General features: G+C 47.9%; 1 protein-coding gene across 4 annotated transcripts in view; it reads right to left on the bottom strand.

The window, feature by feature from the left end:
- Dpp (decapentaplegic morphogen) overlaps window positions 1–13,815 on the bottom strand; it is a 42,195-nt gene extending 28,380 nt beyond the window's left edge. Inside the window, exon 1 of one of the 4 annotated variants that reach the window (XM_077680974.1) lies at window positions 13,421–13,815. Coding sequence is in view for 1 of the 4 variants with exons in the window: in XM_077680973.1 (XP_077537099.1) it covers window positions 12,558–12,618 (61 nt within the window). In the remaining 3 variants the exon portion in view is untranslated. The other 3 variants (XM_077680975.1, XM_077680973.1, XM_077680976.1) reach the window with 3 other exon arrangements.
- Window positions 13,816–17,736: the final 3,921 nt, after the last annotated feature.

The raw sequence follows: 17,736 nt of genomic DNA, 5'->3' as shown, positions 1-17,736 counted from the left end.
TTCCAACAGGGGGGCAACTGCAGGCGTGTTGAGATGAAATTCAATGTCATTCTTCAAGGGTGATGACTCAGTAATATTGTCACAACAATTCCAAGATTGATTGATTGTGGGGTTTCACGCGCCGACGCAACGCAGGCGATGAGGCGCGCCGTAGTGGAGGGCTCCGGATTAATTTTGACCACCTGGGGATCTTTAACGTGCGCCGAAATCTCGTACACACGGGCGTTTTTGCTTTTCGCCTCCATCAGAAAAGCGGCCGCCGCGGCCGGGAATCGAACCCACGACCTTGTGCTCAGCAGCGCAAGGCCGTAGCCACTGAGCCACTGCGGCGGGTAACAATTCCAAGAACTAATGCAACCCTTTGCACTAATTCAAGGGCACTTAACACTTGTCTTCTTCAGTCACGCCCCTTGCCTCGCTAAACTGCAGTCCTTCAGGCTATTATGCATTGCGTTGAGTCTTCATCAAAATTTCCCAGGCCAGCCCAGGAATTTTCGGGCCACAAAGAATTTAAAGCAAATACTTAAAGGGACCCAGAAAAGCCTTTTGTAAAAGTTACCAAAGGCCTTTATTGTCGCATAGTAAGGCAGGAAGGAGGAAGAGCAACCGGAAGCCAATGGCAGTGACCGGCAGTGACCAGCAACCGGAACCCAATGGCGCCTCGCCGTTGCGTCAGCCGCGATCGGCGTTGCGCCAGCCGCGGTCGGCTCGCTGCGGCGGCGCGCTCATCGGCTGAGAAAGGCGTTCTTCAAAAATTGTTTACAAATTATCCGTACAACGTATGGGGCTCACACTTGGCTCAAAAATCCCCCGTTATGTATTCTACCACCTGAATGCATTTGATTGCCACCTTCACAAAGCTTTTCTGGGTCCCTTTAACGTTTAAGAATGAAGGCATTATTTTATGACGGTGAGAAAGAAAGGTGATTTCGCCAGTTTTCTAGAAAAAGGAATCTTTCAGCCCCGCTGGAGGGGTGGGCATTTATTTTGAATTCTTTGTGGGCTACTTCCTTTTCGCATAACCTAAAACTTTTGCCAAAGGCTGCAACAGATACACGCCCACGCCTGACGAGAATGCGAAGCAATCAGCGACCTGTGCACCTCAGGCGAAAGTGCCGCTGCTGAAAAAATTAGCAGTGGCTTAGCTCGGCTATGCCAGGATATACGTAGCGTGAGCTAGGGTTCAGCTGGTTATTCTTAGCTTTCCTGGCTGTCTAGGATTAGCTTGATTATCGTGCTTACTGCTGCTTCAGTGACACACACACGGTTTACGCATTATATGGCACATGTATATTCATCAAGCGGCTGCGGCGCAGCGTCACCAGTCGCCCCAGAGCTACGCTGGGTCCACAGGCGCACACCGGTGTTGCTGCGGTGCACGATCCATTGATCCCACACCCGGCCACCCCTCGCATGATCATTATGTGGACCGGGTGGCCACGTGCAGGACGGAGGTCGGCGAAGACGCTGGGCGCGTGGGGTGTGTGAGAGACGCCGGGCAGCGAGCGACGTTCTGTGCGCCGTGTGGCGTCACTGCTCCTCGCGCATGCGCAGCGCGGCTCTCCAGGAGCCACGCGAAACTGCTCAACCTCGGCCGGTGTAGCCCACGCTACAAAAATTGCTGTGGCTGCGAGCAGACAACGCCATCGGTGGACTCGCATCACATCCTTATTTCATCCAACCTCCCACCTAGGCATCGCGCATGCGCGTTCACAGCCCACGGCATAGGCTTAATACAGTCAACTAGTATCAGCAGCGGTAGCTGGTATACAACACACATTGCGTATTGCTACTGCAGCCATGTGACCGTACAGTGATGTACAAATGGAACGCGATCACGAAAATATGAACCAGAACACACAATTAGGGCAATTTCTTTCCATGTAAGCCAAATCGATGGGTGCCTTAATTACAGTGACAAAGTAGGGAAGTGGGGCTTTCCAAATATACCAATAGCGTGCCATTATTGGACCTCCGCGAACGGTATTTTCAAATTTTCAGTGTTCTGGTTTATTTTTTTCGCGTTCGCATTCCATTTGGTTGTCACTGTACACCAGGGGCGTAGCCAGGGAGCGTTTCGGTGTCAGAAAACCCCCGAAATTTATGCATGCAGAAAAATTAGGAATATATTGTTTGGGCGTCCAGCGCAGTGTCTCCTTATCATTTGTTTTATTTTTCAGGAAGCGTATAATACCCCCGAAATACGAGTATATTTCTGGCTCAGTACACGTTGGCCCAACTGAAATATGCATTAACGTGCGATTGCAAGAGAATCGAAGGTGTATATATAGGATCAAAAATAGGCTCGCACTTATCACAGCATTGTTTCACGTGTGGCTGTTTGCCCATTTTTCTCAATGCCTCTATTTTATCAAGGCACAGAGACAAAACTACTGGAGAACTGATAGGCGCCTTCCGCATCAAGAGTTGCGGCGATCGATGCGGTTCCGGCCCCTCCATCTTTACAGAAAAATAGTACGTCTATTTGAGTGCACAAGACTTTTTTTGTTTATTTTCCGGAGTTTTAATTGTACAGTCAAACCCGGTTATAGCGAACTGCAATATGCGCCACGAATATTTCGATATATCCAATAGTTCGATATAGCAGAACCCACCTATAACGAGTTTATTGTTACGATTTCGCAATACGCTGGAATCTCCTGGCCATTCCCGCATGCAGAAACGAACAAAATAAAGTATGTCATTACCATACCCAAAACAATCGATTTATTGCAAATAATAAAGCTACTTTCCGCCTTAACTGCCTACTTCCAAAAAAAGCGGTGATTTTTGTTTTCCCAGCGTCAACTAGCATAGCATTCTTTACAGGAGCACCAGTCCGTGTCCTTCAATATCGAAGAAATTTTGGGGGAGGACATCCATCGACTGCCGAAAGCACTACATTAAGCGTCGGACAGCTTTCACTCGCGACATCCTCTGCCTCCTCGGTGCTTTTCATCAGCATCACGACGGTGCTGCTGACAGTGTCCGCGTCCGAGGGACTTACAGTGACGGCAACGTCGTTGTCGACACTCAGGAAATCTGCACAGCATCGGGAAGGTTGGCGAGCTGCCGTTTGGTCCGGACTCACTGACTCGGCGGGTTCCGTCGTGAGTTCCGCGCGTCAGAAGCAGTTACGGGAAGTGTCGGGCGTCATGCCACTCCATACGAGGCGCAATGTCTCAGTCGCGCCCTTTGCTCAGTGGTCGCGGCCAATCCACATCTCAATCGCCGCTCCGAGACCATTCATTTTGGCGGCCATTCAAGGCACGCCGAGTTCGATATATCAGATGTGAAGTTCGTTATGAGGAATATATTTCGCGCGTATTTCTGTGACTGATTTATTTTTGTTCGATATATAGCATAATTCGCTCTATCCGGGTTCGTTACAGCCGGGTTTTACTGTACATTCCTTCTCCTTGGTCTATTGTGCCCCTGACAGTATTTTTTTGATGTAGTGTCATGGATTCATTTTGGGCCAGAGCGAATATATAATTGCATTTTAGACACACATATTTGTTCATTGATAAACTTGTAGTGGAGAGTTCGCGCCGTGTGGTGTGCCCTTTTTTTAGTTCATGTTATTTTTCAAGCTATTTTTTCAAGAAGATGTACTTCTTCCAGGCTATCCGTACAGTAACGACCAGTCATGTTTGCGTTCTCAAAACATTCGTCTTTTTTAAGCGTAATCAAACTAAAAAAAAAAAAACACGCCTCTCTTTTACTCTTGCGTCACCCGAAAGCTTTGCCTTTTATAAATCTCATCACATACTTTCGCATAACAACTATACCTCCCTGCTCGCGCGCAGTTGTCGAGCGGGAGCAAAAACAGATCTCAAGTATCCTGCTCCCAACCAATTACACGAGCGGAAGGATCTTGGCATTGGGCATTGCCTAGATCAGGGACTCGGGAGTTTTGAAACAAACATCATCAACCTGAGAAATCTATTACCATATTAAGCTTTGCGTGCTTTTCTAATACCAACCTTTTTCTTTCCACCTCCCCGTTGGGCTCTTCTCGCATTTTTTCTCACGCAGTTACCACGAGACTTTGTATGTTCGCGCTATTGTTTTTTTGCGGTTGTCTTCTTGTGACGTTTAGTTTAATTTCCTGAGCATCTGTTTTTATTCGTTGCCTACATTAATCTTTTCTTTTCTCTGGTCTACCTCTCGCCCATACTCCGTATTTAGGCGTACAAATATGTTCTATATTCTGCCTTTTTTTAAAAGAGAGCTCACTCGGTCGTGCAATGCATGTTGTTTAGGGCCCCTGTGGAGAATAAAATGATTATCTCATAAGATATATCTTTGAAATAATCACACCATAACAACAATAGGTCTTGTGGCGGTGGCGTCTACTAACATGCTGTGCTCGTTTCAATCCCCCTTCGGCCCCTGACTCATTGTATTCCGCCAACAGTGAATGCAGCTCGCGACTGCGATGTCATTCACGTTAGGTATTTCGTCCCCAGGTGAAAGCGCAAACATCGAAAAGGAAAACAGCGAGTTATAACGCAGCGATAATCGAATATGGCGCATTTTTAACACGGAAGTGGTTTATCCCCGGGTACTCAAAGATCTCACTGACGTTATATCCGTCACGGAAGTGAAATCGCCAGAAAAACTGCAATTGACGCGGTGGCGGTAGGATTCGAGCCTACGAGCTTCTCGCCACAACGGGAAGTACGTGGCGCTCTACCCACTGGGCTATAAACGGAGACGGGAGCAACTCTACGAACGCGCCTTATGTCCTTCCCTATGACTTATTGAGATGGTGCTACCGTCTAGGAGAGGCGAAGCGAAGTAGCGCATCACGACGCTAATGAGCGCCGACAGTTGGCGCCTCAATGCCAGCGCCTTCGTGTACGTGGGACGCGCGTGCATTGAGGCACCCTCTGCTGTCGCGTTCTTCCCATGACCGTTATGTGTTTCAAGCTTCTGTTTCTGTGCATGTCATTCTTGGTTTTGTGTCCCGAAATAAACCGTCTATTTTTCTTTTCTTGCGTGTCGGCGTCACTTCGTCTGGCGGGGTCAGGCGCCGTGCTGTCTACGTCTTCCTTCGTCCCTGTTTTTTGAGCGCTTTTGTTTTCCACCCAGATGAACACATACCAACTAGCCCAACTTTCCGTTCTTCAGGCTCGCGAACCCTTCGCACATGAAAAACGTGCCTTCAAAATTAGAGTGCTACTGTGAAGGCACCTTTCACTTTCGCGTTTTGCCGATTCCTATGAAAGAGGGATCAACCACAATTTTTTCATTCGACAGAGAAGAGAATTGTTCGTGCACACTCAACGAGGAGCACTAAACGAGAGAACAGCGCTGAGTAGGCTTCCTCCAATGCATGCTTGACCATGAGCTTTAATGCGTCGACCTGGAGGGCTCGGGATTAATTTTGACCACCTGGGTATCTGTAACGTGTGCCGAAATCTCGAACACCTTCCTCCAGTACATTAGCATCTAACCGTAAATGAGCAGTTTTCCCAAAAATAAACAAATTTCCGGCAAACTTCTGGCTAATTTTAATGTACTTTGCAATGTAGATTGAAAAACTGCCTACCAAAAAATAGAAACGGTTCTTTTTTTTCCCCTTAATTACAGCGACAACTTCAGGAGACGACTGAGGACTTCACGCTGGCGCGCGCGCGTTCGTGGTAAAATCAAGCACGCCGACGCATGTAAATCATGCTTCACTGTCAGAACACAAGTAATGAGGGAAAGCCATCGTCATAAAGGAAGGCAAGACGCGGAATTGGTGAAAGGTAGGCCGTGTGGCTTCAGGCGCACACTTAACAGAACAATGCGGAGATGCCCCGGCTGGGTGTCCTTTGAAATTCAATAAGCTGAGAGTAAAACACGTTTTGAGGATAAGTTAAAGGAGTACTGACACGAAATTTCAAAGCTGACATAACTGTGTAAAATGCTCCCTTTCTATCAGCAGATATCTCCCAGCAAGTTTGAACAGTAACCGTTCAGAATAACATATTTTAAATCCATTTTAATTTTTGCCCACACGCGAAATCCCAGAGTGGACCTGCAAGACATCTGCTCCTTACCCCAAACTGGCGTCGTCGGGACTCCCGTGATGTAGCAGACGCGCTGGCTGCGGTTCGCGCACGCTGCTACGCCGTGTGTACAACGTCATGGTTTTGAGACTGACGTCATGCTGTCCGGGCTCGTGAGGATGGTGAAAACCCCGGCCGATCTGGGCGCCCTCATGCGCTCGCTCGCGCGCGCGGCCAGCGGCAGCGGTGCGGCAAGAATGGTGACGTGTCCTCCTGTCATGGCGGCCGCTCGGCGTTCGTTTTGTCGAAACCGAAACTGACACGAATAAACGACGCCGTAAATGAATGGTTACGCTGCGTTCGACCGTCTAATGCGTCATTCTATGATTAGTGGGCTGGTTGGCATGTATAGCAGCGAAAAAAACGCAACACGAAAATTTCGTGTCAGATACTCCTTTGAGAGCAATGCATCCACGTACGTGGGAAGCTAAAGTGTTCGGTAGCTCTACACAAAAAGCGTGAAACGAGTAGAACACTGGAAAAAATGGCCGCGTATCTGCTCCTTTCGTTGCAAATGTCGCCGAAAGACGATAGTCTACTGGCGCTTCTGCCAAGTAAAGGCCTCCCTTCTCGTTCCCGCTCACCTCTCATGCTGTTCCTCTCCCGTCTCGTTCCTCCCAAGATAACACGCTAGAGGTTTGCTCAAGTTAATTTAAATTTACCGCGTTCTATTGCTCCCAGTCGGGTGTCTCGATGCCAGCGCTGCCGTACGGCGGAGACGCGTGTAAATCGAGACACTCTACTTCAACAATTATAGAATAGAACCACGTTTCCATAATCCACGAGCGTTCCAAGCGGAATGTGGATCCCATCTAGTGGAGCCTTTTGTTGCTATTGCCGTTTGATTCCTAAATGCCGGCAGGAGGTAGTGCTGCCAACAGCAGGCGGTGGTTGTCTGCCGTTGATGTAGTATTTCATTTGAAAAACCAAGCATCCATCAATTTTTTAATAGAGGAACACTGCTAATGTCACTCATGTATTGATTTTTTGCCTTATATTTGCGTAGTGTCTTGTTCTTGTTCAACAATGTTGAGAAGTACGAACAATGACACCGGGCTTAGACGTTTAGATTTGGCTGTGAGTACATACGACTATTGCGCAGCTTTTGTCTCACTTTGGCCGGCTGGCTGAATCGAATCACAGACAGACCGACAGACACACAGACAGACAGACAGACAGACAGACGAAAATTTCTGCATTCAAGTAGCCCAAGAAAGACTATCGTCTTTAAAAATGTCCGTGGATCTGTTTTGCCACAATGCACCCGAATGACAAATTGCCGCATCCGCGGGAACATATTTCCCGCAGATGCTGCGGATGCCGCAATGTTCCCACGGGAACATCCGCGGGAACAATCTCAATGGAATATTTGACTCAAAAATGTGATCTGGGCAATGCAAACCGTATTGCTTGTTTGATATCACAGCGCAGACCACACCTTTAAAGCGAAATCTTATGCTCATTGGCCCATATTTACTGCTTTTATCGCAGTGATTGGACTTCCCTGTGCATTGCGGGAAAGCAGACTCGCGGACAACTTTTAGAGTGAGGGCTGACGATTAAATGTGTAAACATCAGTGTAGAATCAAAGAGGGTCGTGATAACAACAACAAAACGGACAAAGAAGGCCGGAAACGAATAAATGACGGAGAAATACACGGAATCAAAAACGCGTTGGAGATGTGCATGCATGGCAGACAAATTCAATATTATAAAGAAAAGATCTTTATGATAACTCCGTTGTCAGTGCTTTGGTTTTTGATGCAGGAGCGGGTTTCTTGAGAACGAAGAGCCTTGCGGGGCGCTCTTACAAGACCGCATTGTACGAGGGAGCTCGATTTCACAGCACGAGTCCCCCCGCACCACCAAGAGCGTCTCTCGGGAGAGCCACGCGACAAGCGGATTCAGCTAAGCACGTGAATGACACATCAATGAAAAAAGCCACTTAACGCTTGTAAACTGTTTTATACACAAAGATACAATAAAGTAATACTGTCCAGATGAAAATTCAGTTGAGAAGATACGATGTAATAGCATATATCAAATTTACACAATATTGTCATGGTTCGGTTTTATAATGGTGTTGGTCTCGCTTGGGTATATAAGGAGGGATGCGAGTGCTCAATTTTTCAAGTAACTTATTCGTATAGACATAAAAAACTGGCGCATTACAGTTTTCAGCGTAGCACGGAGCAGTTCGCATTGAACAAAAGGAGATCACAATTAAGTTACTCTGCATCCCACACAAAAGTCCGCACCCTGCTTGGGTGTCGTGCACCTTATTTTCGCTCATTTAGTGTACGACCTTTTACGTTGTTTTCTGAGCCAAATGGCATGCTTTGACTTTTATGTTGGTGTCTTTCTCTTCGTCGCCTGTGAAAACAGTGAACTTTCAGACGAACAGGCAACCAACATGCTTGTGATCAGCAGTTGTATGCGCATCACTGACAGCGTCAGCAAGGAACGTGTCACGCAAAAGTAGGCAATTAGCCGTCGCCTCTGTAAGGTATTCACTCAATTTTGTTGCCATCTAGAATACTAGGAGTACCAGCTACAGGTTTCTTTTCAAAGCAGCGGTCATTGGGCATGGCCGCAAGGTACAGTGCGATTGGAAACTCCCGGGGCGCCCGAATGAGAGGCCGTACATAATCCCCGGTATGTTTCAAACGACACACGCTTGTTCGCTGTCCGTCATGGGGGAGGAAATGGGCACCAAGAGAAAAAAGGCTGTATGGACTGCCAGTCGTGAAGCTTCACTGGTCATAGTTTTCTACTGTATACATTGCGCCGACCTTGCGGTTTTTGTGTATTTTTTCCTGCTGATGCTGTTGCTTATATTGGCCACCGCCGCTTGCCGTCTGTCGCTCTAGGGAACCGGGGCCAGTCAAGATGCTCATGAGCTTTTTTCCCGGTTTCCTTCGCGTGATCTGTCTCCATTGCTCAAGAATAAAACTCTCATATTCTTCTATTCTCCCTTTACGAATCACACACAAAAGAGAATGAGCATATTCTTCCCTATAAACGTCAAACTAGTAGCCATGGGGTGCTGCTACCTGCTCTTTTCTTGTCCTGTTTTAAAATAGCGCGGTTCAAGAAGATGCTACCTTCATCTCACAGCTAATCTCGTATTTACGTAGACTTAATATCCCAATAAACGTCACAGATTGCGAATCTGTATAAATCGAACTAGTCAAATCTTTTATTTAGGATGCCTACAAAAACTTTATTCTGGGATGCATCTATGGTATCCAGTTTTTTCTTTTTCATTTTTCTTCATTTCTTCCCTTTTTCTTTTGTATTTCTTTTCTTCTAGTTCTTTTTTTTTTTAAATTGAGTCTGCCTAGTAATGTTACAACATGAGTTCATTGGTTTGTATTGCTCTGTTGTTACTTTATCTCTATAAGTGTAACTCTGAGATTTGTGACTATTTAACTTGCGTTTCCTTCACTGTATTTTTTCTATGGAATAATACATCGAGGGTCCCGGTGCAGTATCAACTATGTAACCCTCGTCTGGATATATCTAGCCTTCCTCTTTTACAAGAGTCAATGAACTTCTTCTCCTATATTCATTCCTTGTTATAGCCCTTTTCTTCGCAATAAGGTTTAACGGTATTTGGGGATATTTATGTCACTTTTGAACGAGAAATACTATGGACGTCACGCAAAATTATTGTATGTGTGAAAATTTGTCATTTTCAGAGGAAGAGGACCATGAACTGTGACCTTCATGCAATATTTCGATGCGACGAAGCTTGCGGATTGTCTAAAAAAGTTTTAAAGGGCACTGACGTGGATGTGTAAAAATGTCAGCGTTGTGCATCGTAAAAGTAACATTTTGGCAATGTTGGTATTCCTTAATTTGAGCACCACTGCTCAATACAAACCCCGGACATAAGATAAATAGATGCACACAACGTTGCACCGGGAAGAAACACCATTACCTCATAATTTTTACAGTATTTACTTTAAAAGATATCTACTGTGACAATATCTGCTGTGAGATAAAGATATCTACTGTGTTTTGTGGCAGGCAAAAACCGCCGAGTAGAAAATATTTAATTTCTGGACGCTACTCACAGCAAGATATAGACCTTTCCAACTTGTTCGTCCCGAGAACAGCCAACTGATAAGTTGGCTGTTCTCGGGGCGAACATCGCGGTGCTAGCGCCGATTGCATTGGCGCAGTCAACACAATAATCTAATTGCGCATGTGCAGCACACGACAAAATATGTGCAGATAATACCAGTGCTTAAAGAATTAAAAGGTCCATTTCATGATCCAGAGCCCGTGAGCTCAGTGGAAAGTAGTTCCCTGCACTCAAATGTTTGTCTTTGTTGCCAGTCTTCAAGACACACGTACACCATAAAAATAACCTTACGCTGTGTGGTATGACACACACCGACATAAAACAGCCGTCCTTCCGGCTTGGCCTAGTCTGGTGATCATCACTTTAAAGTAGTTAACGGCTCTACAAAATCCAACCAATCTGGCACTGGCTGCTGGACTTTCTGCTCCTCAACAAACAGTGTGACACTCCCGAAGAAACTACCGGTCCGGTCGGGCATCCACGCCGCCATGGAGCCACGCCATGCGCGCCCGCCACATGCTGTGAAGGCCAAGGAGCATTATTAAATCTAGATACCATAGATACTAGATACCATAAAACATAAATAAACAAATCCAAAGCATGGTTCGCGGCAATATCATGTGGTTTAAGTACGAAGTCTATGTGTAAACTTCGTGGCATAACATCCCAAAAGTGAACCGCCATCCAATAGTGTGCTAAAACGCCTGCTATGTTATCCGGTTGTTTACCAATTCTGCTGTCAGCACCCCCCGGTGTATCTGACCCCTTTTCTTGTAACCAAGTTTGTACGGGAAGTGTCCCGGAATGAAGTTTAAAAAAAAAGACTTACCCCGGGTTGTACAGGCATACGCTTAACTCTTTTCAGCACATCCTGTCCTGGGCCTCCACTGTACAGTTCTCTGCATCGCTGTTCCGAGAACAGACTGTCGCAAAACCCTTTCATATAATTTTCTATGTGACACTGTACCCAGATAGTTCAGCGAAAAGCGAGTTGACAGAACCTGACTGACATGACAACTTTAAAATACCCCGAAATTCTTCCCTGCATGTGCAAACTGGATACAACGAATTCGTACCGCGGCCGAGCGGAACGCTTTTGAACCCGGCAGACAAAGGAACCTCCGGCGCAGCTTGCGATTGCAGGAGGCCGAGTAACTGCGCGGCCGAAGTGGAAAGAAGCACAAGCCGCCCGAACATGCGTCGCTTGCAAAAATCGTTCGCCAAGGCGAGTATCGGCGTTACCCAGAATTCGTCACTCCAAACCCAGGAGCAGCTTTCCGGCTGATCGCAGTTCGTTTAGGTGTGATTACTGGGGAGTTATTGAGCGTAATGCAAAGTATTTTCGCACGGCTCATATTAAGGGCATAAGCTTGCTTTATGAGCAATTCCAAGTTTCTCACAATGCTTTGCAAGACTCCGCGGTCAGAGAAAAAATGGCCACCGAAAAGTGCGGGAAGTAAATTTTGACAGCGAATTACACGAGCACCGTGTCGAGTTTTGCATAGCATTTTACAGTATAATATCTAAATTGACAACTCGCTCTATGCGGGAGTATCACTTTCCTGCAATGGTTTTACTGTTTTTGAGCGGTCGAGATTTGGAGCAAGAAAGCTGAGGTTGGATGTATTGCTTTCGGCCACCGCTATCGGCTATTATGCATGCTGTCATTCTTTAGGCAGGCGGGAAGCATACGGACAAGACCGAGCAGTTCGGAAGTTAAATTTGGGGAATTAATGCGCCAATTTGCTCGGCTACCAGGCATGCCCTGATGGAGGACTCAAAAGGTGACTTATTTCGCTTATTTGACTTTTCTTCGGATGCGCTAAAAGAAACAGGCTTAGAAAAACAACATGGATGTGAAGACTTTTTCAACGCGGCTTCTACTCGTTCGCTAAGTCTCCTAATAAAAAAAAACCTTTCATAATATATATATAGGTGCAAATAAAGTTTATTCCTCCACATCATACTACAAAAATTAGGGCTGAGTTTTGAACTCGCTTAAATAAACGACAGTTAACTCTCGCATGTGGCTCTATAAGGGGCAAAGTGTCACGTCTAAAACTATGTTCGTTAACCAGTAGCCCTTATCCAAAACAAAGCCGTCAAAGCGGCCTGAAAGTACACAACGGACCAAATGGGCACAGAACAGCCAAAAACAATGGAATCGAATGATTGGTACGTGAATTCAAATAGAGTAAGCACGGTTAGGATTAAATCAGAGCCGTTACACGTGACAACGCGCTGTGCGTGTAACCCATCAAATTAGTTTCTTCTTGCACAGTTAAATCTCCTCGCTATTTCGCGCCAATTTTTAGCGCCGAATAGAACAGCGATACTTGGCGTAACTTTTTAAAATCCATCGGGGACACATATGAAAGTCTACTTACATCTCACAATCCACTTACGTTCGTTTCCTTGGGTGTCCTGCCTACCGGAGTCCGCCATCCGTAATACGAGACGACTCATTAAAATGCGAATCCCTCCTCCTCGGCGCCCGCCTGTTTTAAATTCCCCCAGGCATTTTAGGCATTAGCGGTGACGTTCACGCTGGACAGCCAACAGGTCCGCGCGAGCCAAGTTCGCTCCTCGGCAAAGGCGACGCAGCTCGTCAGAATGGAATGCTCCCGGCTGAGGGCTTCGATTCGGACGACGCCCGGAAACCAGTCGTTTCCAGCGCAGAGTCACTGAACCCAACATTGAGTCAATCTCTCAAGTGCCGATCACGTGGGCCCTCGGAGGAAAAAAAACACACACACACACCGACAACGAAAGAAGAAAGGCAGGGACGAGCACTCTTACCGCTCTGACGGCTGGGCCAAGTGCCCACGGAGAAGACGTCACCGGGTAAGATGCGTCGTCGTCCGCCGTTGCGTGCCACGAGACGAAAAAAACACGGCTGCGCAATTAGCGCGCGCTGGCTTGACGCGCGGGAAACGCGCGCTTTTTCTTTCCGGCGGATATCCAGCTGCGATGACCTACTTTGAACGCTTCACGCACAGGGGGAAATTAAAACTTTCTTGTGCCACCATCGTCGCAACTAGAGAAACGAGCGCGCAGTTGGCGGGCGAGCGACGGCGCGGCTGATGGCCTCGGAGAAAAGACATTACACAACTGGAGCACGAAGTGGCGCTCGGCATCTTCCAGTGGGACAAGGTGGGGCCCCCTCTCCTCTCAAGAAGCGAGGAAGGTTACAGGAAAAGCGACGCGCATACCCCACGCCTCCTCCTCCTCCGCCCTGCGCGCTCCTGGTGCCTTGAGGGACCGTTACCTGCTGCTCTCGGGCTTCCTTTCCGTCCCCGTGACGTGTCGTCGATTGTCGTCGTCGCCGTGGGCGGAGGCTGCGGTCGTCAGCCGCCGCGTCGCTCATTGTCGGGGCGCATCATCTCCGACGGCCACCGCCGGCGCTCCCCTCTTCTTCTCCGGGCGCTGCGGCCTCCGGCCGCCGGCCACTTCAGCGGACCAGACGGCCGCCGCCGCCGAGAAGGACGATGAGCGGCGACGCATGCGCACTCACACATGAGCCTCTTCTCCTCGGACCCGCGCTGCTTCTGCCGCACAAACAGGTTTCCCGAAGGAGAGCGCCGGACGAGATAAAAAAGCAGACGAACTCTTGCCGATGCTTGGCATCCGCCCCGGCGCCAAGGCGCGCGCGCTCTGTGCGTCCAAGACGCCGCCGAGTACGGGCGCGTTCCGGGAAGGACAAGGGGGGTCTGCTGCCTTCCGGTGCCGCGGCCGCGCCGCTAGACGCCACGTCGACGACGGTCCCGTTTCCCCGGCCTGTACGTCGTCGGCAGGCAGCCAGGCAGAACGGGCTGATAGGCATCGCCGGAGCACGTCTTCTTCCCGTCGGCGGCGGCCGCCCTATTCTTCTCGAAGTCGGCGCCGCCATCGGTGGCGCTTGTCACACCCCCATCGGGAGACAGATGGTTGACCGGATAAAAACAGGCATTCTTCTTCACTGGCGCCCACGGAAACAGGCGGACGCCGTCGCGGACCGTTTAACCGGCGTCAGCGGCGACTGTATCGGACGCCTTCCCGCGGTGCTTAAAGAGTAAAGATCGGGGCTCATTCATGCTACGGATGTACGGGGCGACTGTCTAGGGGATCAGTGGACGGCCATTGGGTGGCCACGGCGAGGCGCCTTCCCCAATGGCTGAGGCTTTCCGCCGTGGCAATTTGGCTGGCGACTGCGGGTTGCTTCTTCCGGCTATTGTCCGCTTACGACCACCGCCCCCTCCTCTCGAGCCATGTTTGCTTTGCCTTTTGAATGGGTGGCTTTAGAGGAGGTACTTCCTGACTAGGGGAGTGGGTCGTTTGAGCGTGACAGTTAAGTTTCGGCGCCGTTTTATTTCTTTACGCAATACGTGAAGCTCACCTATCATTCCAAGCCACAGATAGATGCACAGGCTAGAACCATTGTGTGCGGATAATTAAGCGACGCTAACGTTACAGCACAAAAAGACAGCGTCGCGGCGGTGTCGGACCCGTTGTTCCCGGTGCGTTTGGAGTTGGCGACAAATATGAACGTCCTCAAGGTGTGTAGATGGCGCTGGCCCTTTTCCATTGCCGGTTTTGATGTGTCACAGTTTTAAGATGTGTAGAGTAGCTAATTACAGGATGTTCCTTAGAAAAGCGTTTGCATTACCAGCTTTCCCCAAACAGCACCCCCCCCCCCACGCGCACGCGCACACACACACACACGCACAGAGAGAGAGAGAGAGAGAGAGAGAGAGAGAGAGAGAGAGAGAGAGAGAGAGAGAGAGAGAGAGATCACTTTATGTGATGCCCGCGATGGGTTGTGAAGGGTATAGACATCTTGGACGGCCTCCCTCCTTCAGTCGTCAGCCAGAATTCCTTGGATCCTCGCGGTGGCTTCGGCCCTCCGGACTGCTGCGAGCTGTGGCTCCGGTGTGAAGCTCAGAAGAACTGCTGTTATAGGCGATCGTATTTTTTTGGAGTTTCTTACAGTATACACTAGAGAGGAATCTGGCGATAGCGTCTATGCGGCTCACATCGAAGCCGTCTGTATCTTCATGGGCCGCCATCAAACCTTACCCTCGTCTTAGATTCCTCAGTGGCTTAGATTGAAACGTTTTAGTGGCCGTAAATTCGTATTCAATGACACAGAAAGGCAAAGAGAGTGTAATTAAATGAGTATAAAATAAAGCGCGCTGTTTTAAGGCTAAGGGGATAGAAAGTAAAACGCATTTCTTTTATCGAGAGTCTGCTGGAACGCTTGTGCCTACTATTCTGCAGACCAAGCTGGTAGTTAACAATAATGTAAAATTTTGGGAGACGGCTCATTAAAGACTATTATTTTGCCAATATTTCAATAATAAATTGTTTGGAAAGCTCAGAAAGGTTTTATGCGCGCAGCCATAAAAACATCGCATTCGCGATGAACCAGTACAAAGACCGCCTGCTGCAACCTTTGCGGCGACTAGTTGACCGTTCAGCCAAGATATCCAGGTGCTATTAAAATATCTACTGCTACTGCAAAAAAAGAACCGTGAGGCGAACTCTCCTTACCACAAACTAACCTATCTACATTGTCGGTTTGTACTTATGTAAATGCGTACGGAATGTAAATATGTACGGAGGTACTGAATGCTGCCTGGCCCTTAAGTAAACACCAGTGTGTCGAACCGAAAAAAATACCGTCTCGGTCACGGTTCTGGTGAGGCGAAATAATTTCCTTCCGGTTCAGTTCCGGTTCGACAAATTCACGTTCGCAAATCAGGGTGACAAAATCGAACCGGTTCGCGAACCGGTTCGGGAGCTTGAACCGGTTCGCGAACCGGTTCAATGAGTTGAATTATCACTGAAATTAGAAGACAAAAACATTTAGTAGTTTAAAACGACAGTCAAATCAAAATACAAACAAAAATTTAAAATGCTGCTGTTCCCCAAGGGCAGTGGCGCAATTGCAAAGCGAACTTAAAACAATTACGAGATATTAGAAAAACAGATGAAGTGGCGATGATTTACCACCTACTTTCTCGACCAGACTTTATGTCGTCCTAGCGACTATTCATAAAGCCGCCGCCAAGAGATATGACGGTGGCATATATTTTCTGCCCTTTCCTTTTTTGTTAAAATCTCAATCGTCGCTATGGAATGTCCCATCACGCTAACCTTGAAGCCTTAAATTTAGGCCTGCGTTAACTAGTTAACTGAGGAGTTACTTTCTGTAAGTTAACTTTTTCGTTTTCCGCCGATATTTTCTATATTGAGTTCACCTTTTTTTAGGCCGCAACGTTCATGGCTCCACGAACTAGTTCACAAAACGCGCGCAGGCTGGCACTGGCGCGCTAGCGAGTTCTCGTTGGCGTGCTGTTGCCATAAGCACCGACTGCTTGCGGGCAGTGGGCACAGGCCAGAATGAACAGACCCTCGGCCTGGTGCGAACACGCTTTTTATGATACAGGCATGAGGGAGGCAAGCTCCAAATATGGGGGAAAAGCGCATGACATTTGGGCGTCTGCGGGTACGCGGAGGGCGTTCATGCACTGCGTAGGTTTCGGCTAGTGAATGCTACGATTCCAAGCCGTCCTAGGAGGCTTATCTTTATGCATTTTTACAGCCGACAACATGGCAGAAGCGCGGTACGATGATTACTGAGTTATTGAGCATGCCCATCCAACAACGCCAACGGTTGTGTTTTACAGAACCGAAACCGAAACCGAAACTTGTTTGGTTGCTCACCTTGGGCATCGTCCAATCACGGTGCCCGCTCCTCCTAACGTCACAGCTTTAGTTGGTGCGGCCGCCGCAAACCGCGCATGGTAGTTTTTCTTCTTTCGCGCTTTGTAAAATAATTACCGATTTGTCAATCGTAAAAACGATGAAAAGTGTGCTAATTTGAGCCAGTCTACGCAGTGCAAGCAAAAACGGGAGCTTGACAAATTCACTTCAGTGTCCCTTTAAGCGGGGAAGGTGTGCGTCATGCGGGCGGGATTCGCACCTGCTCAATGAGGTGGAACTTGAGGCGGAAACGGTGGTGGCAACACGTTCTGTGGCAGTGGCGTAACGTTGTTTTCAGGTCCGTCCGTGCTTCTGTGTGCCCCGACGCTCCTTTAATTCTAGCTCGCTTTCCTACGAGTGAACGACACACGTCCGCCCTATATTGAGTTAAAACATGAAAGTTGCAACTGCTGATAACGGCGCTTGCGGTGTTTTTATTCTTCAAGTACAAGATAAAGAAGCTTGTAATGCGTTATATTTTACCTTGACGACTTGTGAGCATGTCGTCTCAGCGGACTTCATGATGTCAGTTCTGAGGCCAGTGTGGTTAGATATAATTTTAACGGTTTATTTATAATAATGTAGATGCAATAAGGCCGAAGAACTTGAGAACATCAATGACTTGCACAAACCGGACTTTACCGGGGTAAGGAAAAAACCGAGTATACCCTGAGGTGTCCCGATTAGAGGTAAAAAAGTAAACCAAATTGACGTAAAATTCGCAAATGCGGGAATAATTGATTTGCTTGATTTTATTGTTGGTCAAGATTGTCATTTTTCCGGATGTACAGAAATTTCGATTTAGTTCCTCATGTTCATTTATTGCGCAAGTGAAGTGTT

The sequence above is a fragment of the Haemaphysalis longicornis genome, unplaced genomic scaffold, assembly GCF_048455015.1.
Source record: "Haemaphysalis longicornis isolate Haplotype H1 unplaced genomic scaffold, Haemaphysalis longicornis Haplotype H1 scaffold_8, whole genome shotgun sequence".
NCBI classification, from domain to species: Eukaryota; Metazoa; Arthropoda; class Arachnida; order Ixodida; family Ixodidae; genus Haemaphysalis; species Haemaphysalis longicornis.
The sequence above is the reverse complement of the archived record's forward strand: the minus strand, read 5'-3'. Positions and strand labels throughout refer to the sequence as shown.